General features: G+C 42.4%; 1 protein-coding gene across 4 annotated transcripts in view; it reads left to right on the top strand.

The window, feature by feature from the left end:
• The window catches only part of PATL1 (PAT1 homolog 1, processing body mRNA decay factor), a 108,892-nt gene that overhangs the window by 18,437 nt on the left and 65,713 nt on the right, over positions 1–24,742 (top strand). For 3 of the 4 annotated variants that reach the window (XR_004537013.1, XM_033920968.1, XM_033920966.1), the window contains exons 6-11: positions 1,774–1,878; positions 9,514–9,585; positions 15,467–15,669; positions 16,697–16,786; positions 20,502–20,682; positions 20,868–20,991. Coding sequence is in view for 3 of the 4 variants with exons in the window: in XM_033920968.1 (XP_033776859.1) it covers positions 1,774–1,878; positions 9,514–9,585; positions 15,467–15,669; positions 16,697–16,786; positions 20,502–20,682; positions 20,868–20,991 (775 nt within the window). In the remaining variant the exon portion in view is untranslated. The remainder of the gene's footprint in view (positions 1–1,773; positions 1,879–9,513; positions 9,586–15,466; positions 15,670–16,696; positions 16,787–20,501; positions 20,683–20,867; positions 20,992–24,742) is intronic. The other variant, XM_033920967.1, reaches the window with a different exon arrangement.

The following is a 24,742-nucleotide window of genomic DNA, read 5'->3' as shown; positions in this document are numbered from 1 at the left end:
AGATCATTTATAACTAAGTTAAATAGCACCAGTCCCAGTACAGACCCCTGTGGCACTCCACTGTGTACTCTCCTCCATTGAGAAAAATGACCATTTAACCCTATCCTCTGTTTTTTTTTCCGATAACCAATTCCTTTTTTAAAAAAAATTCTTTATTCATTTTTAAACTTTCATCAAGTGTACAGAATTCATAATAAACACTATTAATTAGACCACTTGAACATCTTATCATTATATCTTATAAATATAAATGCAACCCTCCCCCCACCCTCCTTCTAATCACATTATTCATTATAAGATCATAAACCCTCCCATTAAACCCTTCCCCTCTTTCAACACTAAATGGTGTATAATTAATAGAAAAATTGGCGATAACCAATTCCTTTTTTTAAAAAAAATATCTTTATTCCTTTTTACATTATACAAACAAGTGTACAATAAATCATGTCATACTATACATTCTTCACTTGAAACTTTGCAATCATCTTATACCATAAATTACCTCCCCTCCCTCCCTTTCCAAACATTTTTATAACTACTCATCATAATTTCATAAAACCCACCCAACCACCCTCCCACCCTATACATACTAAATGGGGATAAATACAATTATTTATTATAGTAATCAATTAATGGTCCCCATACATCTTTAAATTTCTTATAATATCCTCTCTTAATCGCCAATGTTTTTTCCATTTCATACACATGGCACACCGAACTCCACCAGAAACAGTAATTCAACCCCCTGTAGTCTTTCCAGTTGTATGTTATTTGTTGGATGGCAACTCCTGTTAAAATCATTAACAGCTTATTATTATTCGAGGAGATTTGACTTTTGGCCCTCATAGACATCCCAAACAAAACTGTGTCATATGACAGGGCCACGTGATTCTCTAACATACAATTTATTTGTCCCCAGATCAATTTCCAAAAATTATTAATAAGAGGACAATAAAATAATAAATGATCTAGGGTTCCAGCCTCAAGATGACAATGCCAACATCTATTAGACTTAGAGCAATCCAATTTTTGTAAACGAACAGGGGACTTTGCCACCTATCCCATGACACTTTAATTTTCTCAGGAGCCTCTCTTGAGGAACTTTATCAAAAGCTTTCTAAAAATCTAGATATACTATCCACATGTTTATTCACACCTTCAAAGAAGTCAAGCAAATTGGTGAGGCAAGATCTCCCTCAGCTGAACCCATGTTGACTCTGTCTCATTAAATCATGTTTGTCTACGTGTTCCACAATTTTCTACCATTTTGCTCGGCATTGACCATTTGACCACTACGTCCTCAGGAATCTGCCTGCTAAAGGATTTACCAACCTTCAAACTATTGACTCAGCAACAGGTGTGCTTGTCTCCAGAGAAAGAGGAGTTGCTTATTGTAACAAGAGTAGACAGCAAGGGAATGCAGCCACACTTCCCTGCCCTCCAGATCCACTCTCTCATATCTTGTAATCAGCTAGGAACCACTGAAGCAAGTAGTGGGAATCACACTGAACACAGGAACTTCTGTTTATGCCCAGTAAGCCAAAGGCTTGCTTAGCTAATGGAGAGCTCTGGTACACTGAAGATGTCAGAAGATGTCACCGATGAGTGTGGCTGCATTCTTCTGCTGTTTAGAGAGAACCACCTTGCCAGGTAAAATACTCTCTTTCATGCAAAAGGTTTTCCTGTCCACAACTAATTTGAAGTTGATGATTGAGATTGTGTTGGTAGGGTAAAAGAGCAGAAGTCTAAATTTTGATTAATTTCTTTTGGCAGATTTTGTGCCCCAAGGCTGTTCACATTCGAGCACCACTGCACCAGCGCTTCTCATCTGCATCCTACAATGATCAGATGTCTCCTAACCAGCACTGCACTCTTTCGGTAATAGATGATCTCAGTCCTTTATCTGAAAAGCTAGTACAAAATTTTCTCTGAAAATAAAAATTGAGTATAATCTCTGTCTTCTATAGGAGGCCATTTTTAGTCCTTTTGTAGGTTTGTAAATATGACCAAGCTTTAACCTATTTCCCAAGACATGAATAATATTTCCATGTGGAGATCACCTGGCAAGGTCAGAAGGCTCAAGGCCACTACACCTTAAGGCCAATCACTAGTCGTTTCTAATTTTAATACTGTGAGTCCTGGCATATCTGATTGCTCCTTCTTTACATGTCAAGATTCCACACTATTTAAGTTTCAAAATTTGATTCTGACGCTTATCAATATTTGTGAGCGTTTGTACATCAATAAAAGTGGGAGACATGATTAAATACATTTGATAAATTCATATAGACATAAACTAACTCAAAAAGGTAAGGAAAAAGGGGAGGAACTATAATATTTATAGCAAAGAGAGACATTTAAGGTAGCATAAGGGGGGGGAAATATAAAATAATGAAATAGTACTAAAAAGTATCGCTGATCAAAAGAAATATTATAAGAATATTGGCTTTGCTCTAATCATAAATATCGAAAGCGTCCTTAAACAGAAAACTTTTAAGGGAACCTTTAAATCTATCTAATTTAGTCTCCTTCCTGAGATAAATGAGTAAGGAGTTCCAAAGTTGGGGGGCTGTAACTGAGAAAATCTCTGATGACCTTTCTGTTTGGTCAAAATAACTTTATGGACAGGCTACATACATGCCCCTCAGTTCTTAATTCTATCTCAGAGGAGATCAAAGAAAGAAATCTATCATAAAAGTGTGGGTAATAGTCAAGGCCTTGAGGAGTATTTGATTGCTTACTAAATTAGTAAGCTGGCAGCCAAAGTCTCATATTACCAGGTACTGGTCATTTTATTGGGACAATGACATCATCAATTAATTCATTATTGAACATATGTAGTTGGTACATCTTCCAATTATACACTTCTCCCTCCGGATTCGCGGGGGATAGGGGCAGAGCCGGACCGCGAATGGTGAAATACCGCAAATATCTTCTGGTCCGCCTCCCTCCCGCCTTCCCCCGGCGTCCCGGCCTTACCTGGTGGTCTAGTGGGCTTTCAGGACAACAGCGATCTTCCTACACTCCTGCCCAGTGCAGATCGCCAATAGGAAATGGCTGCCGTGAGTTCCCGTAGTCTTTCGAGACTACGACGGGAACTCCCCACAGCAATTTTATATGTAATTCTGTATGTAATGGGGAGCCAGTAAGCATTTTTCAAAAGCGGGGTAACGTGATCATACTTTTTAGAATATGTGATGATATTTATTGCTATATTTTGGATTATCCCAGAACAAGCAGGTAGGTATTCTCACAAGTGGGTGATGTGATCCAATGGAACCCCGATGCGGACGCCTCACAAGCAGTCTTGCTTGAAGAAACTTGAAGTTTCGAGTCGCCCGCACTGTGCATGTGCGAGTGCCTTCCCGCCCAGCACAGGGCGCGTCTCCTCAGTTCTTACTTTTCCGCGGAGCCGAGAAGTCCGTCTTCGACTCTCTATGTGAAGTATTTTCACTTGTGCCTTCTCAAGTCCGCAGTTTTGGGTAAATTTTCTCAGAATCGCTGATTTTCGTCGTGCTTTCTTGTTTTTTTTTTAAAAAAAATTTCTTCCATCCGTTCGACCGGGCAGGCCACATGGCCGCAGCCCCATGGCTTTGATCTGGCGGCGGAGATTTTTCGGCCTCTGTCCCGGCCTGCGACCGATTTTAAAAAGTGTTTCAAGTGCCAGCGCGCGATTTCACTGACTGACCCTCATTGACGCTATCTTCGGTGTCTTGGACTTTAACACCTCCCGAAATCGTGCTGGCCTTGCTCAACACTTACAGCCTGTGCTTTCAAGCGTCGTTGCATCTTGTGGGAGCAGCTTTACAGCATGGAGTCTTCGATGGAACTTTCGTCATCAAAGGGTGCTTCACCTTCGACCTCATCTGAAGCTCTCCAAACTTCCACGTCTTCTGCTCCGAGCCTCATCAAACCTGCTTCGTTTGTACTGACTCAGCCTTCGACGCTGGCTGCGGTGCCTTCCTCTGTCTCTTCAGGTCAGATAGCGCAGCAGCCCATTCCCCCAGTAGTGCTCAAAGTGCCCAAGGCTTCTAAGTCCAAGCACTCTCACACTGCCTTAAGGGAGCACGAAGCCCATGCAGGTGGTCCCATTGTTGACGCGGATCCATCCTTGCCGGCTTGGTTCCAGACCTTACTAGAGAAGCAGTTCATTCAGCTCTTTACTACAATGGGGCCGAAGCTTCTCTCTCAACTCCAGCCTGGGCATGCGGAAGTCTTCTGCGAGGTCGAGCCGCCTCCTGTGCCTCAGCCGTACGCACACTCTCTACAGGGAGCAGAGTCTCTGCGAGTGTCTGGTCTGGCATCGATGCATGCATCGCAAGGAGCAGAGTCTTTGCCCATGCCGCCATTGGAACCTATCCACTCGATGCAAGGGCTCGAGTCTTTGCGAGTGCCTCGTGGTTCTTCCAGCCAACCACCTCTGCTTCGATCCACCGCTTCCAGCCCCATCCACTCTCTGGGGGCCTCAGCGAAGACACATTTGCCTCGTTTGTCGAGGCCTGCTTCGAGACACAGCTCGCATCATCAATTGAGACATTCTTCGAAGCACTCATCCAGGCATGCCTCGCCTCATTGGAAGCAGCCTTTTCTTCAGTATTCCCCACCGGCTACTTCGCCTCCTCCACTACCGGATCTCGAGGATACGGTGGGGTCTTTTTCCCCATCCAGATCCTCGTCCTCATTGGATCCAGAAGCCTCGACGTCCTCAAGTCCCTCTCAAGGCCCGGCTTTGGCTGACCAGCTGTCTTTTTTTTCCTTTTTGCGTCAGATGGCAGCTGATTTGGACATTCAACTGGACACTGGATCCAAATTTTCCAAGGAGTACCTCGAGACCATGCATCTCCCTCAACCTCCTGCTGAATCCCTCAAGCTTCCTCTTCATAAGCTACTGGATCAGATCTTTATCCACTGTCTGGAAACCCCCTATTCCATCCCAGCTGTTCCGGGGAAATTGGATTTCAGGTACTGGACGGTTCATCATAAGTGGTTTGATGGTGCTCAACTATCCCATCAATCCCTTCTAGTGGAATCTTCATTGAAGCGGTCTCACCCTTCTCAAGTATATGCCACTGTTCCACCGGGCAGGGAGGGCAAGACGATGGACAAATTTGGTCGTTGAATTTACCAGAACTCCATGATGACCTCCAGAGTCTTCAACTATAATTTTCATTTCATTACATATTTCGAGTTTTTTCTGTCCATCCTCCCCAAATTCATGGCCTACTTGGATCCTCGGGCTCATTTTGAATTCCAGGAAGTTCTGGCCTCATTGTCCCAACTTCGCCTACAATTACTTCAGTCCTCATATGATGCCTTTGAGCTGTTTGCTTGGGCTACTGCTTGCTCGGTGGCCATGCGACGCCTGGCGTGGTTCAGGACCATCGACATGGACCCCCAATCTACAGGACCGGCTGGCTAATGTCCCTTGTGCTGGCACTGACCTCTTTGATGAGTCAATAGAGGCAGCAACCAAGAAGCTTTTGGACCACGAGAAGTCTTTCCAGTCGATTCTCCATCCTAAGCCTAAGCCTGCTCCTCGTCCTTCACGCCCGCCTCTAATTTACCAACGGCGTTTTCCACCAAAACAGGCTCCTGCCACTCGTCAGCCTGTCAAGAGGCAGCATCCCCAGAAGCAGTAGAAGCCTCAACCACCTGCTGTGCCCAAGGCTCCTCAGCCTTTTTGACTGTCTTCTGGAGAGCATAACGTCAGTCGTTCTGCCCTTCCCCATTTTTCCCCCTATCAGAGGTCTTCTCCATCATTTTTACCATCGATGGACGACTATTACCACCGACCTCTGGGTCCTTTCCATCGTAAGGGAGGGATACTCTCTTCAATTCCATTAAGTTCCTTCAGAACATCCTCCAAGAGAATATCCTTCCACCTCTGCCCAGACCGCCCTTCTTCTTCAGGAAGCTCAGGCTTTGTTGCAGCTCCGAACTATTGAGCCAGTTCCTTTGGCTCAGCACAACAAGGGGTTTTACTCTGTCTTCCTTGTTCCAAAGAAGACGGGCGATCTGCGTCCTATTTTGGATCTCAGAGTGCTCAACAAGTTTCTGGTCAAAGAAACTGACCCTGGCATCTCTGTATCCCCTCCTCGAGCAGGACGACTGGTTATGCTCTCTGGATCTCAAGGAGGCCTACACTCACATTCCCATCCATCCGGCCTCCCGTCAGTACCTCAGATTTCGGGTGGGAAAGGATTCTCCCTTTCGGCCTGGCCTCGTCACCCAGAGCCTTCACCAAGTGCCTGGTAGTGATGGCCGCAGCACTCAGGAACCATGGTCTTCAGGTATTTCCCTACCTGGACGACTGGCTCATCAAGGATTCCACGTCTCAGGGAGTCGTCCTGGCGACCCAGCGGACTATCTGGTTCCTGCAGAGTCTGGGATTCGAGATCAACGTTCCAAAATCCCATCTTCACCCTTCTCAGACTCTTCCATTCATCGGAGCTGTTCTGGATACTATCCAACTCGGAGCGTTCCTCCCTCAGCAGTGTCTGGAAGCTCTTCTCCACCTTTGTCATTCGGTGTCATCTCGTCCATCCATCTCGGCGAGACACATAATGGTTCTTCTGGGCCACATGGCCTCTACAGTACATGTGACTCCTTTTGCCAGACTTCACCTCAGAATTCCTCAATGGACCCTGGCATCTCAATGGACGCAGGTTTCCGACCCTCTGTCTCGACACATCCAGGTCACTCCTGCTCTGACACAGTCTCTTCGCTGGTGGATGCTCTCTTCCAATCTATCCAGAAGGTTCTCATGACCAACTCTTCGACTTACGCTTGGGGGCTCATCTAGATGGTCTCCGCACTCAAGGCTATTGGACCAGTATAGATCGCCAGTGCCACATCAATCTCCTGGAACTCAGGGCAATTTTCAATGCTCTCAATGCTTTTCAACATCTGCTTCACGACCGTGTAGTCCAGTGGTTCTTAACCTTGTTGGAGGTACTGAACCCCACCAGTTTCATATGCGTGTTCACCGAACCCTTCTTTATTGGAAAAATAAAATATGATTTTTTTTTTTTTTTTTCCTTATTATTTTTTATTTTCAAATTTTACAGAAAGTGTGCAACATATTAAAATACAATTGATGAATACACAATATCACTTTTATATCTAATACATCATATTCTAAAATATATTTTTTTTTCCCCTCTCCCTCCCCCCACCCTTCTATTACTTTTCATTCATACATTACATATTGTATAATATATTATAACATATTATGTAAAAATTATTTTCATTACCCCCCCTCTATGTGTGTCACAAAAAAGATATTTAAAAGAAGAAGAAAAATCCTACTATTTATTCATTGCAGTATTTTGTCAATGGCCCCCATATTTTTATAAATTTAGTATATGTCCCTTTTTGTATTGCTATTGTTCTTTCCATTTTAAATATATGACATATTGTATTCCACCAAAATATATAATTTAGGTTGTTATAATTCTTCCAGTTGTTAGTTACGGTATATGTTGAATGGCAACTCCTGTCATAATTAATAAAAGCTTGTTATTTTCTGGTGTAATTTGACTTTTTTTCCTCATCATCATTCCAAATAATATTGTATCATATGATATTGATATATGATTTTCCATCAATTTATTAATTTGTGGCCAAATTGAATTCCAAAAACTTTTAATGTAGGGACATTGATACAATAAGTGATCTAATGTCCCTGGTTCTAGATTACAGTGCCAGCATCTATTAGACTTAGAACTGTCTAATTTTTGTAAACGTGATTTGTTTATTGGGATAGGTGTTAATTTACTTATAAATCTCAACGTTTTCCAAGTATCCATTAAAATTTTATTTTCTCTGTATCTTCTAGGCATGTTAATACTTGGAAGGTGAACTAAATTTAGGGGAAACATAAGGCGCCATTCCAAATATAACCAATCTGGTACATTATCTATAAGTTCTGGGAGGATCCAATACATACCCTGACGTAGAATATAGGCTTGATGGTACCTATAAAAATTTGGAAAATTTACCCCTCCCTCCTTAATTGATTTTTGCAAAGTTACTAAGGCTATTCTAGGTGTTCTACCAAGCCAAAGAAATTTCGTTAAAATGCTATTAAGCTTTTTATAAAAGGACCCCTGAAAATAAATAGGTATCATACTCATTTGGTAGCAAACTACAGGCAAGATCATCATTTTAATAGTTTGAACTCTCCCCCACCAAGAAATATGTAATGGGTTCCATTGCTCACACAACTCCGTAACTTTTTTTAATACAAATTTTTCATTTTCTTTTACTGTATCTTCAATTGTATTTTTAACTTGAATGCCAAGATATTTAAATCCTTCTTCCTTCCATATGAACGGAAAATTTTTAAATAGTCCTTTTGCACAATGAACATTTAAGGGTATAATTTCAGATTTATTCCAATTAATTTTGTAACCTGAAAATTTACCAAACTTATCAATTAATTCTAATAAAGAAGATAAGGTAGATTCTGGATTTTTCAAATAAAGCAAAATATCATCAGCATAAGCTGAAATTTTATATTCCATATCTGAATATGGAATACCCTGTATCTCCCCCGTTTGCTGTATTGCTAACAATAAGGGTTCTAATATAACATCAAATAACAAAGGAGATAAAGGACAACCCTGTCTAACTCCCCTCCGCAATTTAAATCCATCAGATATCATATTATTAATATTTAATCTTGCAATCGGGAAGCTATACAAAGTTTTTACCATTTGTATAAATCCAGAACCTATACCAAACCATTCTAAAGCTTGATACATAAAATTCCATTCTACCCTATCAAACGCTTTTTCTGCATCCAAGGAAACTGTAAAAGCCGGTTCATCCATTTTTTTAATAAATTTAACATATGAAACAATAATCTAGAGTTATTAGAGGAGTGTCTTTTAGCAACGAAACCCGTCTGATGCATATCTATAATATGTGGGAGAGCTTTGGCTAATCTCAAAGCCAAAATTTTCGCCAAAATTTTATTATCCACATTTATTAATGATATAGGCCTGTAGTTCGAAACCAAAGTAGGATCTTTATTTGGCTTAGGCAGAATTTTTACAAATTCAAAACATAGGTATACAGTGAGGGAAAAAATAATATCAATTTTGAAAACAAAAAAGTTCTCCTATATTTCGAATAATAATAACATAATAATGAAATTTACTGCAAATCAGTGTGACTTCTGCTGTTGCCTCTCAGAGACCAGTTCAGAAATGTGCGGCTTTACCTTGGCAAGTGCCACTCTCATGTCATTTTCGCAACAAAGTCTGTTCCTTTTCTTCGTTTTTATGTCCAGCATCCTCGAAAAGGATTGCTCGCAAAGATATGTTGTAACAAACGGTATGAAAATTTCCAGAGCTTTCTTAGCAATAACAGGGTACATTACCAATTGTTGACACCAAAACGTTGAGAGCGTTGTTGTTCTGAAGAGTTGTCTAGACTGGTTTAGCAGGACTTAAGGAAAGAACAAATGTCATCCCTTTTTCTCCCATTGCTTTTATTTTGTTTTCACAGAGTGCTTCACTGTTGGGCCACTCATTTCCTCCTAGTGGCACATCTGTTCTCACACAGTTCCAGCGAGCACAGGTAAAGCAGTTTGTCTTCTCCTCTTTACTCTTTTCCCTTCCTTGCTTGCTGCCTAACCTCTTCTATTCATGCTCTCCCTCCCCTTTTTTCTTTCCTACCTCTGGAATATGCATGTTCTAGCACTTTGGATCAACAATTACACAAATTTTCCATACTTAAACCAAGAGTATTAGTCCCGTATCTCATGCTGATCCCATCCTCCCCTTCATATCTAAATTTCTCACAATATTGGCCTTCAACACCTCCAGTGAGAAAATCATTGTAGATCTTATTGAATTTGGTGGTTGGCCTTCTCACTTCCATGCTACTACCACTGATGGAGCTCTTGTTGAAAACATCTGATTCTCTTAATTTGATTCATTCTACTCTCCTAAGGGGTTCAACCACTACTCCTCATCTAAGTTACCCCAGTGTTTAATCTGTTCAGAATTTTTAGTTCTTCCTCACCTGCTCAATCACAGTCATGCTACACATTAAAACTGCTACACTGACTGTCTCTCTCTGAACTCAGAATTTAAAGATACTCCTGCTTCCATTGTGATTTCAGCGAGCAGGGCTTACCCAATTGCACTTCCCAAGAACCAGCTCTCAATTCCTGTGCCCAGTTAGGCATCAGAACTGCTGTCAACTACCAAGACCATCTGCTTTCATTTCAAGCAGCTTTTCATGGCAAAGACTTTGGTTCACTGTTACTTACTTCTTTCTCACTCTTATGAACACTTTAGGAAAACAATTGAAGGCTTATCTTTTCCCTAAGTACTCGTCTGAGTAGTTACCTTTGACCCTTTCTTATAGATTATGTAATTTTTGTAAACTGCATTGAACTTATGGTTATGCGGTATAGAAATATGATGTTATGTTATGTGGGGGCTGCCTTTCAACATTTGTGCCTAATCAGACAGCAGGACTCCTGCAACATCACTGTGGCAGCTGGCTCCATGAATATTATTATTCACAAATGTATTAATTTTTTAAAAATTCTTTATTCATTTTAAAACTTTCATCAAGTGTACAAATATTATATAATAAACACATTTAGCTTGAGCACTTGAACATCTTATCATTATAACTTATAATTAAAAATGTAACCCTATCCCACCCTCCCTCAAAACCCTCTATTTATTATAAGATCATATAATTTAAATCCCACCCCCCACCCAATACTGAATGATGTGGAATTAATAGAAAAATGGCATCTAATCATGACAGAAAGATGTTAATGGCTCCCATCACTGTGGCAGCTGGCTCCATGAATATTATTATTCACAAATTTATGGTATTTGCGAGGGGGCTGCACACCTAACCCCACAAATATAGGTGGAGACCTGTACCTGCATATGGAAGGGGGGGGGAAGAGTACAAAATATTGAAAAATTCAATAGGTGACTCAAAGCCTGGTGTCATTATAAGAACATAAGAATTGCCGCTGTTGGGTCAGACCAGTGGTCCATCATGCCCAGCAGTCCGCTCACGCGGATGAGAGTCAATATTGTAATGATGGGCTGCATCTTTTTATGGCAGGAAAAAGAATCCTTGCTGAGAAATTCAGGCAATATGTTTCTAGGAGTTTAAACTGGAGAGTGGGGGTGGCATATGTATGCAGGAAACTTACAGAGCCATCCCTAGCAAAAGACAAGATATGACGGTAATAAAGATAGCAATGTAAACAACAATGTTAGCAATACACTTCTAGCAAGGCAACAAGAAGTGAGACTAAAAAACAAAACTAGACAAAAGGGGATTGCCACTGAAAGGTAGCTGGAAAGCTATGACCACAAACACAGTTGAAGCAACAAAATTCATGATCTGCAAGCCTTGATGTTAGAGGCAGACTTGGTCTATCACAGAGACATGATTCAGTTATTCCCATGGATGGGACGCAAACATACCGAGTTATAATCTTTTTAGGAAGAACAGAGATGGTTGAAAAGGTGGAAGAGTAGCTCTCTATGTAAAGAAGAAGCGCTATGGATCACTTTGAAAAGAGAAGATGAAACTTCTGTCTACATGAGTGTTGTCTACAGACCAGTCAATCATAGCAAATTGAGAAGGATCTGGTTGCAGATATCTAAAAGTTGGGAAAGAAAGGGGAAGTTTATGTTTATTGAAAGCTTCTATAGTGCTGCTAATGACAAGTGCTGTTGCTGGATGATTTCAGCCTGCCAGATGTGAACTGAGAAGTTCTGTCTATGGAATCGTAAAGAAGTAGAGAAATCGTGGATGACTTCTTTGCTTCGGTCTTTATGGAAGAGGATGTAAGAGATCTACCTGAACCGGAAATGGTTTTCAAGGTTGATGATGCGGAGGAACTGAAAGAAATCTTGGTGAATCTGAGAGATGTACTAAGCCAAATCGACAAGTTAAAAAATGATAAATCATCTGGACCGGATGGTATACATCCCAGGGTAGTAAAGGAACTCAAACATGAAATTGCTAACCTGCTGTTAGTGATCTGTAACCTGTCGCTAAAATCGTCTTTAGTACTTGAAGATTGGAAGGTGGCCAATGTTATGCTGTTTTTTGAAAAGGGCTCCAGGAGAAATCCGGGAAATTACAGACCGGTAAGCCTCACTTTGGTGCGGGGCAAAATGGTGAAAACGATTATAAAAAATAAAATTGTGGACCACGTAGACAAATGTGATTTAATGGGATGGAGTCGGCTTGGGTTTAGCTGAGGAAGATCTTGCCTCACCAAATTGCTTGACTTCTTTGATGGTATGAATAAACAGATGGATAAAGGTGAGCCAGTTGATATAGTGTATCTAGATTTTCAGAAAGCTTTTGATAAAGTTCCTCATGAGAGGCTCCTGAGGAAATTAAAGTGTCATGGGATAAGTGGCAAAGTTCAGTTGTGGATTAGGAATTGGTTATCGGATAGAAAACAGAGGGTAGGGTTAAATGGTCATTTTTCTCAAAGGAGGAGAGTAAAAGGGGTCTGTACTGGGACCAGTGCTATTTAACTTATTTATAAATGATCTGGAAATTGGAATGACGAGTGAGGTAATTAAATTTGCAGATGACACTAAACTGTTCAAAGTTGTTAAAAAGCATTCGGATTGTGAAAAATTGCAGGCAGACCTTAGGAAATTGGAAGACTGGGCGTCCAAATGGCAGATAAAATTTAATGTGGACAAATACAAAGTGATGCACATTGGAAAGGATAACCTGAATCACAGTTACCGGATGCTAGGGTCCACCTTGGGGATTAGCACCCAAGGAAAGGATCTGGGAGTCATTGTAGACAATATGCTGAAACCTTCTGTCCAATGTATGGTGGTGGCCAAAAATGCAAACAGAATGCTAGGAATTATTAAAAAAGCTCTATGGTGCGACCTCATCTGGAGTATTGCGTTCAATTCTAGTCGCCTTATCTCAAGAAAGACATAGTGGTGCTAGAAAAGGTTCAAAGATGATAAAGGGGATGGAATTCCTCTCGTATGAGGAAAAACTAAAAAGGTTAGGGCTCTTAATCTTAGAAAAGAGACGGCTGAGGGGAGATATGACTGAAGTCTACAAAATCCTAAGTGGAGTAGAATGGGTACAAGTGGATTGATTTTTCACTCTGTCAAAAATTACAAAGACTAGGGGACACTCGATGAAGTTACAGGGAAATACTTTTAAAACCAATAGGAGGAAATTTTTTCTCACTCAGAGAATAGTTAAGCTCTGGAATGCGTTGCCAGAGGTTGTGGTAAGAGCGGATAGTGTAGCTGTTTTTAAGAAAGGTTTGGACAAGTTCCTGGAGTAAAAGTCCATAGTCTGTTATTGAGAAAGACATGGGGGAAGCCACTGCTTGCCCTGGATCGGTAGCATGGAATATTGCTACACCTTGGGTTTTGGCCAGGTACTAGTGACCTGGATTGGCCACCGTGAGAATGGGCTACTAGGCTTGATGGACCACTGGTCTGACCCAGCAAGGCTATTCTTATGTTTCAAGGGGCTGTGCTCAGAGAAATGGTGATGGAACCCACCAGGGAAAAAGCGATAGTGGATGTGGTTCTTTTTTTTTATTTTTTTGATGTATCTGTTAAGCTTTTTTTTTTTTATATATATCTTTATTCATTTTCAAAAATTACAACAAGTGTACAACATTCATTCAGAAATACCTTAATTCATCACTTGACATTCTTATTTGTATTACTCCAAATAACTAATTATATAAGAAGCCCACCCCTCCCGCCCATATACCAAGAAATATCAATTATCAATTCTTATCCTTCAGAATCCCACCCCCTTATCTTATTCAATATTTTGGTGTTTAAGATGTCTGATCATTAGAATAAATTGCCAATGGCCCCCAAATCTTTTTAAACTTATTATAATTACCTTGTTGCAGAGCAAATACAAATGGGAAACGTCCGAGTGGGTGCCCATCTGGGAAGTAGTGATTATCAAACAGCTAAAGTGGAGAGCGGCCACACAGATCTCAAACTCCTGGATTACAAATATGTGGACTTTAGTAAAATGAGGGAATACCTGAAGAAAGAGTTGATAGGATGGGAGGATGTAAGAGAAGTGGAAAAAGGGGTCCAAGGTGAAAGAAGCAATAAAAATAAAAACAAGAGATAAAGCAAATCAATATGGTTTTTTAAACTAGTGGTGGAGAAAATAAAGGCAAAAGAGTTCATGAAATATATATTTAAAAAAAAATCAAGAAGAGGCGTACAGAATGGACTCTCAGATGAAACTGAAAGAAGCCAAGAGAGAAATGTGTCTGGCGAAAACGCAAGTCGGACAACAAATGGTACATGGTAGAAGCTGATTCTGCAGTGCTAACAGACACGAATCATTGAAAATAAGTGAACATAAGAATTGCCGCTGCTGGGTCATGCCCTGTGGTCAAAGACCAGCACTCTAACTGAGACTAGCCTTACCAGAGCACGTTCTTGTTCAGCAGGAACTTGTCTAACTTTGTCTTGAATCCCTGGAGATTGTTTTCCCCTACGATAGCCTCCGGGAGAGCGTTCCAGTTTTCCACCACTCTCTGGGTGAAGAAGAACTTCCTTACATTTGTACGGAATCTATCCCCTTTCAATTTTAGAAAGTGCCCTCTCGTTCTCCCTACCTTGGAGAGGGTGAACAACCTGTCCTTATCTACTAAGTCTATCCCCTTTAGTACCTTGAATGTTTCGATCATGTCCCCTCTCAATCTCCTCTGTTCAAGGGAGAAGGCCCAGTTTCTCTAATCTTTCGCTGTACGGCAGCTCCTCCAACCTCTACCAATTTTGCAAGGAAGAGTGTTCTAGTTTTTTGCTCATTTCTCTGGAGATTGTCTGTGACTTTCAGTCTTCAAGTTATGCCAGAAATGTTTTGATTCCTGTCTGAGCCTTGGATGGGACACTGAAGTATCCCGTGGCTCTTGCTGAGCCATTCCATTGCTCTTTGCTTTCTGCTGCTGAAAAATGAATCTTCTTTGTGGGATGTTAGCCATCTTTCCCTTAATCTTCACAAGCCATCTTGTCCCCACTGCTGCAAAGCATCCCCACAACACATTAGTGCCACCGCCATGCTTTTAGGAAGGTGTTAGTAGGTTGATGTGTTGCATTTTGTTTCCTTAGTACACAAAAGCTTTTTCCACACTCATGCAGTGCTTAAAGATTTGTTTGCAAACGCTGTGATATATCAGATGAATGAATAAGCATAAACATCTTGCCACTCTTCTTACAGGCCATGTAATATGGAATAGTTAATGGTCGACATTTTCTTTCTCACAATAACCTTCACCAGCATTTTCATTAACCTTGAAAGGTTTTAGCAGAATGTGAAAAATGGATAAGGCTGCAAAGATTTTGACAAAGCATTGTAAATGTAATGCGATTTGGAGCCTGTGTTGGTTTGGGGTGTATGTTTTATCATTCATTCTGTGTCTTTATATCCTCAGCAGGCAGCAGGACGGATGTCTCCCAGTCAGTTTGCTTGTGTGTCTGGTTTGGTGGGCCCTCCGCTTGCTTCGATGAACCCAAAGCTCTTGCAGAGCAGAGTTGAATCGATGATGTCAGCAACCACTGGCTTCCGACCTTTCTTTGGGGCTCCCACACCTCTCGCATCCTCTGCTTCTCCAGCATCAAATCTTCAAAATTTGAGGTAGCTTCTTGTGTCGCTTTTGTGCTTTGTAAAGAAATCGTAGCACTTCTTTACAAAAGGCTACTGAGTTGGAAATAGTAACATTTTCTTGGAGCTCTGCGATTCACCTACTCTTGTTTGGCTTAATAATCGAAGGGCTCCATTTACTTTGTGTTTTTCTCAAAGAGGCTTCATATTAAATGACTTGCGTTCATGCATGTTAGAAAATGAGGCTTTAAGATTGCACCTGAGGCAGCAAAAAGCCAAGTTGGGTTGCTAATACAATCAAACCTTGGTTTGCGAGAAACACGGTTTGCGAGTGTTTTGCAAGACGAGCAAAACACTCAAGCAAATCGTGCCTTGCAAACCGAGTGTTGACTCGATTTGCGAGCCCCCCCCTGAGAACCGACATCACCCCCCCACCTGCAAATGTCCCCCCCGCCTGTGAACCGGCATCGCCTGCCTGCCCAAACCCTTACCCCAATCTGGCACCAGCACGCAGCACCAACCCACAGGACATGCCGGTGCCGGTGTCTGAAGATCCTGCCCCAGTTGTCAGCAGCAACAGCGCTTCCCCCCTCCCAACACACACACACGCCGCGCCTCCCCCCCATCTCTCCCTCCCATCCGAACCACAAGACAGGAATACCTTATAACAGGCTGTTTCACGGCCTTCTATCTCCCGGGCATTTCTTCTGCATTGCTGATGACATCATCAGTGATGCAGCAGAGGAGCGCCCAGGAGATAGAAGACCGCAAAGCAGCCTGTGTAAATTGCTGTCAACGCTATTATAAGGTATTCCTGTCTCGCGGTTCGGATGGGAGGGAGAGATGGGGGTGGCGCGGCATGTGTGTGCGTGGCGGGCAGGGGGAAGCGCTGCTGCTGCTGGCGACTGGGGCTTATTTTCAGGGAAACACGGTAGTAATGATTCACCAAAACATGCATTAACAATCAGCCAGTAGAGTTGAGCTGATATATTAAAGAACTTGTTTTAAATCTCATGTCAGCTTTGCTACCTTTCTTCTTTACTTTTGTCTTTTTCTCCAGGCCTCGACCTCAGGTGTTCCGAGCAGATACAACACATCTACATCCTCAGCATCGACGTATTTTATATCAGAGACAGCTGCAGAATAGGAAGTAAGTGTGCATTGTGAAGGGCCTAAGATGGTTGCCTTTCTGCTGGTCCAAACAACTTCAACTTTTGTCAGGGTCTCTAGTACCACTCTGTCAAAATAATAGATTTTATTAAGAAATGTTTGATATAAACAATGATTAATGCAACAAGGAGGTGTCCACTTTGTATATTTCAGTTTACTTGGGAGGGGTGGGGGGATTTGTGATTCATTGCAGGGGATATCTGTTTGGCAATGATGTTCTCTTCTTGCTTTATTGTGATTTCTGAGTCTGTTGTCTTCTGTTACATACTATGGAGTGCTTGAGCCTTGATATCCATATTTTGCATGTATAATATAAAACTTTTAATAAAGATTTTCAAGTTAAAAAAAAACAACAACAATGATTAATGCATAATCAGGGATTGTGATACAATCTACATGTTGATTTTTGGACAGGTAGGTTCAATTCCCTCTCTGCATTTCACTTTTCGCCATCCAGGCTCTCTTCTATGGACTCTGCCTGATCTAGGTCCAGTTTAGATAGCAGAAGCTGATCTCATTTTATAGTGTAAATCCAGCAGCCACAGCACTTCAGCGTTGAGCTGCAACAGAAGGTGAGAGCAACAGCATTGAGGAAACGGCAGATAGGAATAGCCTACTACTACTTATCATTTCTATAGTGCTACTATTTGAGACAGTCCCTGCTCAGTAGAGCTTATAATTTAATCAAGCAGACAAACAGGACAAATATGGGATTAAGGAGTTAGGGGGGACTGATGAAAAGAGGCATGGAAGTTATGAGTTCAAACCAATCTCAAAAAAGTGGGGTTTTAGGCTAGATTTGAATACTACCAGATATGGAGTTGATGTAAGGTGCAGCAAGAGAGACGATGAAGCTGAGAACTAGGGGAGGCCAAGTCAAAGCCCACTGCAGCTCCTTCTGATCTCGGGCAAGTCACTTAACTCTCCTCTGTCTCAGGTGCAAACTCAGATTCAAAGCCCTCCAGGAGCAGCCCAGGAAATGCAAGGTAAAAGAATTTAGGTATCTTCTTCTCAGCCACCCCTTTGCCCAGGATTTTTCTCCACATCCTCCACAAGATAGTGTCTGTGCATAGCTTTTACTGAACAAGCACAAAGAGAGGCAAGTGAGATGTCTTACTCCAACCAAAAAAGCAGCATTAGTCCACAATAAAGTCCACATCAGCGAAAGCCTTCTTTAGGGGACTGCATAGTAACATAAGAACTGCCGCTGCTGGGTCAAACCAGTGGTCCATCGTGCCCAGCAGTCTGCTCAAGCGGCGGCCCCCAGGTCAAAGACCAGTGCTCTAAATGAGTCCAGCCTCACCTGCGTATGTTCCGGTTCAGCAGGAACTCGTCTAACTTTGTCTTGAATCCCTGGAGGGTGTTTTCCCCTATGACAGCCTCCAGAAGAGCAGTCCAGTTTTCTACCACTCTCTGGGTGAAGAAGAACTTCCTTACGTTTGTACAGAATCTATCCCCTTTCAACATAGTAGATGATGGCAGATAAAGACCCAAATGGTCCATCCAGTTTGCTCAACCTGATTCAATTTAAATTTTTTTTCTTTTTCTTAGCTATTTTTGGGCAAGAATCCAAAGCTCTGCCCAGTAGTGTGCTTAGGTTCCATCTACTGAAGTCTCTGTCAAAGCTCATCCCAGCCATTGAAGCCCGACTAGTGAGATACTTGTGGAGAGTGTTTGCTACGAGAAATACCTTGTCGACATGACTAGCTCCGAAATGAAAGCAAAGTGTTCCTTCAGGTTTTTGCAGCCCAAAGGCATGACCTTGCATTACCAAATTTCAGATCGTTCTAAAATCTTCACCCAGTCTTTTTTTATCATAATAGTAATCTATATATGACTGTAATAAAAACCCTGTAATATTTGCTTATGTGCCTTTTCTGTAATGCTAGGAGATTTAGTTCTGCCATGCCATTTTTACAAAAGCTGCATTGGTTACGAGTGGAGGCATGAGCCTGACTTAAAATGAGTTGAACTTGTGCTACATGGATCTGCTCCATTAAATGTTTAATGTTGAAGTTTCCCAGTGCTAAACGTCACTCTAAGTTAGGGGGCAGTAGATACCCTACCACCATCTCCGGGCCATTCGAAATTGCATCTAAGCATGGTACCTAGTAGGCGTGGTTAGGTGCTGGGAATCTCGGCCTTTAAAACCTAAGTTGGACAGTAGCTGTGATTCACATAATTGACATATTTCTATTTTGGCCCTCACCTATCATTCAGTCATATTGTGGAATGAGCTTCCTTTAGAGTTAAGGCTAGAAAATTATTTGTTTAGGAAGCAGTTGAAGACTTTATTTGGTTTTTTGTAATCTGCTATTATATAGGAGGATGCTGAATAGTGGGAGTTTTAATCATATTACCTGTTTATCCTAAGAACATAAGAATAGCCTTACTGGGTCAGACCAACGGTCCATCAAGCCCAGTAGCCCGTTCTTAAGGTGGCCAATCTAGGTCACTAGTACTTGGCCAAAACCCAAGGTGTAGCAATATTCCATGCTACCGATCCAGGGCAAGCAGTGGCTTCCCCCATGTCTTTCTCAATAAAAGACTGTGGACTTTTCCTCCAGGAACTTGTCCAAACCTTTCTTAAAACCAGCTACGCTATCCGTTCTTACCACATCCTCTGGCAATGTGTTCCAGAGCTTAACTATTCTCTGAGTGAAAAAAAATGTCCTCCTATTGGTTTTAAAAGTATTTCCCTGTAACTTCATTGAGTATCCCCTAGTCTTTGTCATTTTTGCCAGAGTGACTGATGGTGATTCACATAATCAAGGGTGGAAGTTACTGTTAGATGATATGGTCAAAAAGGTTTGGTGAAGTTCCTGGAGGAAAAATTCCTAAATATTAGTAGCCTGGGAGAATTGAGAAAAGTATCACTTTTCTCTTGAAACAAGCGAAAGCAAAGTATAAATGTATGCTGGATGCTCGTGACACAGACTGGCTGCTATCAGAGAAAGCATGCTGGCTTTGTGATTCTGTATGCTGTTCTGTATGAAATACCCTGTCCTGTGATATGCCGTAGTGTCACCGCAGCATTTCTTACCGTAAAGACGTGCTTAGAGTTGAGTCGGTTCAGCGGATGGCCACTAGGATGATCTCGGGGCTCAAGGGTCTCGTACGAGGAAAGACTGAACAAATTGCAGCTCTACACTCTAGAGGAACGCAGGGAGAGGGGGGACATGATTGAGACATTTAAATACATCACGGGACGTGTCGAGGTGGAAGAAGACATCTTCTTTCTCAAGGGACCCTCGGTCACAAGGGGGCATCCTCTCAAACTCAGAGGAGGGAAATTTGATAGTGACGTAAGGAAGTATTTCTTCACAGAAAGGGTTGTAGATCACTGGAACAAGCTTCCAGAGCAGGTGATCAAGGCCACCAGCGTGCTTGACTTTAAGAATAAATGGGACGTCCTAGTGGGATCCCTACGAGGGTCGAGTTAAGGAACTAGGTCATTAGTACTCAGACGTAATGGGGTGGGTCAGTAGAGTGGGCAGACTTGATGGGCTATAGCCCTTTTCTGCCGTCATCTTTCTATGTTTTGAGAAGAAGGAGAGTAAACTTTTATCATTACGGAATAAGCTTAAGTTGAAATGCAATTTAGAAATGTTGCAGGCACAGAAGTACAGCTCTTTAGTCAGAGCGAAAAATATACTCGTCTAGTTCATTGATTTACTCTGTTTTGTGCATGTCAGCCAGCACAAGAATCTGAATGGAGTTGGGGGAGACCAGTCTCATCGGGGATCCCACCAGGACCACCTGCAGAAGGACCCATATGCCAACTTGATGGTGCAGCGGGAAAAGGACTGGGTGTCTAAGATTCAGATGATGCAACTTCAAAGTACTGATCCTTATTTGGACGATTATTATTATCAGGTGTGTGCTATAAGTTGGGAAGGGGACACATTTCTGTTTGCTGGGGAGAAAAGTCCTTTGCCATATGCTTCTGAAATTGTTTTGTTTTTGGAAGGGAGAGGAGTAAGTACATTAAAGAAAGGGTCCCTTTCATTTCTTGATAGTTCATATAACCAAGTGCATTTCTTTGGTTTTTTTCATCTCAGAACTATTTTGAGAAGTTAGAAGCATTGTCAGCAGCTGAGATCATCCCTGGAGAGGGTCCAAAGAAAGAGAGGACGAAACTTATCACACCTCAAATGGCCAAATTTGAGCATGATTACAAGCCAGGTATAAAAAAGCAGTCATCATTTCAGATTTCAAAGCATGTAATCTTAACCATCACTCAGCTGTACTGGGCGTCAAGCAATAGCCAAGATTGAGGGATGGTTTTTAAGATGTGCCTCTTCTGTAGTGGGGCTTTGTGTTTATCTGCAAATGTGCCGTGCCAAGTATGTGCAGAAATTTTCCCATGCAGAATTCAGCCTGGCTTCACAAGCTCACAGCACTTGTTCTACTGCCTATGCATCTGATGATCACACAGCAACAGCAGAACAAGAGGAAAAGGTCAGAGGCTGGGTCCAACCAGGAATTTGAACCATATGGGGCTCTGTACTCTGTTCAATTCAGCAGTCCTGAGTCAGGTGTCAGAGGAGAGAATGCAGTCAATGGTAGCTGCTGCCTCTTCTCACGATATCAACTGGAGGAGGGACAAGTACAGAATGATAGTGATATCCCTAGTAGGGAGGACGTAACAAGGTGCAAGCATGCTCTGGGGAGGGAAGAAAGCAAGCTGGGGAAGTATGTTGTGGGAGATGGAACAAAGTAGAGGGGCAGAGCAAGCTGCCGATGTGGAGATAGGGGGACAGAGAAATATGAGGGTACGTGCTTGGGTGGAAAAAGAGAGCTGGGGATGTAATCTTTGAAGGAGGAGAAGGATTTGGGAGTATAGAAAACATTGAAATGTTTGTTTGTTTGTTTTTTAAATATTTTATTTATAAATTTTTCATTCTTAACAATAATTTAATTTTACATAAACTTCAATTAATACATGAAAAATTGTGATTACAAGTAATTCATCTTATCACATAAAATATAACCCTCCCCTTTCTTCATTTCTTAAATCCATATAATATACATTCCCACCCTTCCCCAATCTAATATATCCATTACTAATGTGCTATGAAACCTGATCATTGGAATATCGAGTCAATGGTTCCCAAATTTTCTTAAAATTATGAATATTTCCCTGTTGTAATGCTATTGTTTTTTCCATTTTGTATATATGACAGACTGAATTCCACCAAAATGTAAAATTTAATTTGGTGTAGTCCTTCCAATTTTGAGTTATTTGTTGCATGGCGATCCCTGTCAATATTAATAATAGTTTGTTATTGTTTGCTGAAATCGGACTCTGAGTTCTCATTGCTGTACCAAATAGTATAGTATCATATGAGAGTCCTACATGATCTTCTAAGTAATTCATTAATTTGGGGCCAAATTAGTTTCCAAAATGCATTTATACAGGGACAAAAAAAAATTAAGTGATCTAATGTCCCGACTTCCACTCTGCAATGCCAGCATCTATTAGATCTAGTACTATCTATTTTTTGTAAACGCGTAGGGGTCCATAAAGTTCTATGTAACAAAAACAACCAAGTTTGACTCATAGATGCTGACTTTGTAGATCTTAATCTCCAGGACCAAAATCGTGGCCATTGAGATTCAGAAATTGTCTGACCAATCTCAATACTCCAAATATCCCTAAGCAGTGTTCCCGCTAAGCTGCGCTGGCCTGCGCTCGCGCACAAAATATTACATCGCAGCGCACAAGTTTCTCTTCACAGTGCACACACGCGTCGCAAAGGTAAGGGGAGGTAAGGTAAGGGGACGCATTGGGGGGATTGCACTTCCCCACAATTGCCATGCTTCGGTTCCTCTTCTTCCTTCCTTCCTCCCCCCCCGCGGGACCCTGCGGCACCATCAACTCTTACTCCCTCTAATGTCGGCCCTGCAGCTCCAGACTTCCTCGCACCTTCTCCCCTCCCCCTTTGGATCGCTATTATTTTAAATGTTATAGCCGCGGAGCTGTATCCATCAGTGGAGATGTCTAACCTCGGCCTGCCCCGGAACTCTTACTGCAACAGTGACTTCCTGTTCCTGCCTAGACGGGCGGCTGCTGCAGTAAGAGTTCCGGGGCAGGCCGAGGTTAGACATCTCCACTGATGGATACAGCTCCGCGGCTATAACAGCTCCTGCAGCTCTGCACTTCCCCACAATTGCCATGCTTCGGTTCCTCTTCTTCCTTCCTTCCTCCCCCCCCCCCCCGCGGGACCCTGCGGCACCATCAACTCTTACTCCCTCTAATGTCGGCCCTGCAGCTCCAGACTTCCTCGCACCTTCTCCCCTCCCCCTTTGGATCGCTATTATTTTAAATGTTATAGCCGCGGAGCTGTATCCATCAGTGGAGATGTCTAACCTCGGCCTGCCCCGGAACTCTTACTGCAGCAGCCGCCCGTCTAGGCAGGAACAGGAAGTCACTGTTGCAGTAAGAGTTCCGGGGCAGGCCGAGGTTAGACATCTCCACTGATGGATACAGCTCCGCGGCTATAACATTTAAAATAATAGCGATCCAAAGGGGGAGGGGAGAAGGTGCGAGGAAGTCTGGAGCTGCAGGGCCGACATTAGAGGGAGTAAGAGTTGATGGTGCCGCAGGGTCCCGCGGGGGGGGGGGGGAGGAAGGAAGAAGAGGAACCGAAGCATGGCAATTGTGGGGAAGTGCAGAGCTGCAGGGAAGAGTGTTGCGATACCCAGCTGGAGGGAGAAGGAAGATGAGGGAGGGAATTAAAGGAGATGCCAGGGCTTGGAGCGTAGGAGGAAGGTATGCCAGTCTAAGGGAAAAGGAAGGGGGAGATGTGAGAGCATGGAGGGGGAGCGAAAGATGGAAGAAAAGGAAAGGAGAGAGATGCCAGAGAATCAGGGAAGGGGAGATACCAGACTATGAGGAGAGGTGTGGGAGAGGGAAGGCGAGGAGAGAGATGCCAGACCAATGGGGTGAAAGGAGAGATGGAAGGGGGAGGCATACAGTTTCTGGAAGGGGCATAGAAGGAGAGAAGATGCCATATAGGGGAAGAGAGACGGCAGACAGTGGATGGAAGGAAGAGAGTTACAAGAAGATGAGGAAAGGAGAAACCACAGAAGACAAAGGTAGAAAAAAATTTCTATTTATTTATTGCTTTAGGAGACATGTGTCACTGTTTCTGTGAAGCATTGTATGCAGAGTCCAGCTTCTTGCTGGTTCAATTTAACCTTTGTCTATGTATTTTTATTTTATCCCCCCTTTTACAAAACTGTGAAGCGTTTTTAGCACCAGCCTTGGTGGTAGCAGCTCTGATGCTCAGAATTTTATGAGCATCAGAGCTGTTACCTCCGTAGCTAAAATCCACACTACAGTTTTGTAAAAGAGGGAGGGGTTAGTTTGTGATTACATATTCCTTACTAGGCGAAGGTGTTTTCTGTGTTCTGTGTGTTTTCTGTTAGGATTGACGGTGTAGGATTGATCTGTGCTGGTCTGGCTTGTTTAGTTTTACAATGGGTGTATTGATGTACTGCTCACTGCAATATGTAAGATGCTGCCTTTTCCTAGGTACTCATGTGTGACGTGTGGTTTGTTACTAAAAATCATGTTTTTCTTACAGATGGGGGGGGGGTGCCAAAAAATGATGGGCCCCGGATGTTACATATGCTAGGTACGCCACTGTATGTAAAGATACCAGAAAGCTGGCGTAGCAAAAACTTCTAAGTTTTGAGTATTTAACCCTCCCACAATCTCACGGGCACTCGTTTCAAGTTTATTGAGATTTTGATTTAAACGCAATATCAAATATTTTCAATGCGTATAACAAAAATAAATTTGGGGAAATAAATAAAACCATTTGAACCAGTGTTCCCGCTAAGCTGCGCTGGCGCACAAAATATTACATCGCAGCGCACACGTTTCTCGTCACAGCGCACAATCGGAAGAGGCGTACGGCAGATGGCA

Source organism: Geotrypetes seraphini, chromosome 14 (genome assembly GCF_902459505.1).
Source record: "Geotrypetes seraphini chromosome 14, aGeoSer1.1, whole genome shotgun sequence".
Lineage (NCBI taxonomy): Eukaryota > Metazoa > Chordata > Amphibia > Gymnophiona > Dermophiidae > Geotrypetes > Geotrypetes seraphini.
This window is presented reverse-complemented; position numbering and strand designations above follow the sequence as displayed.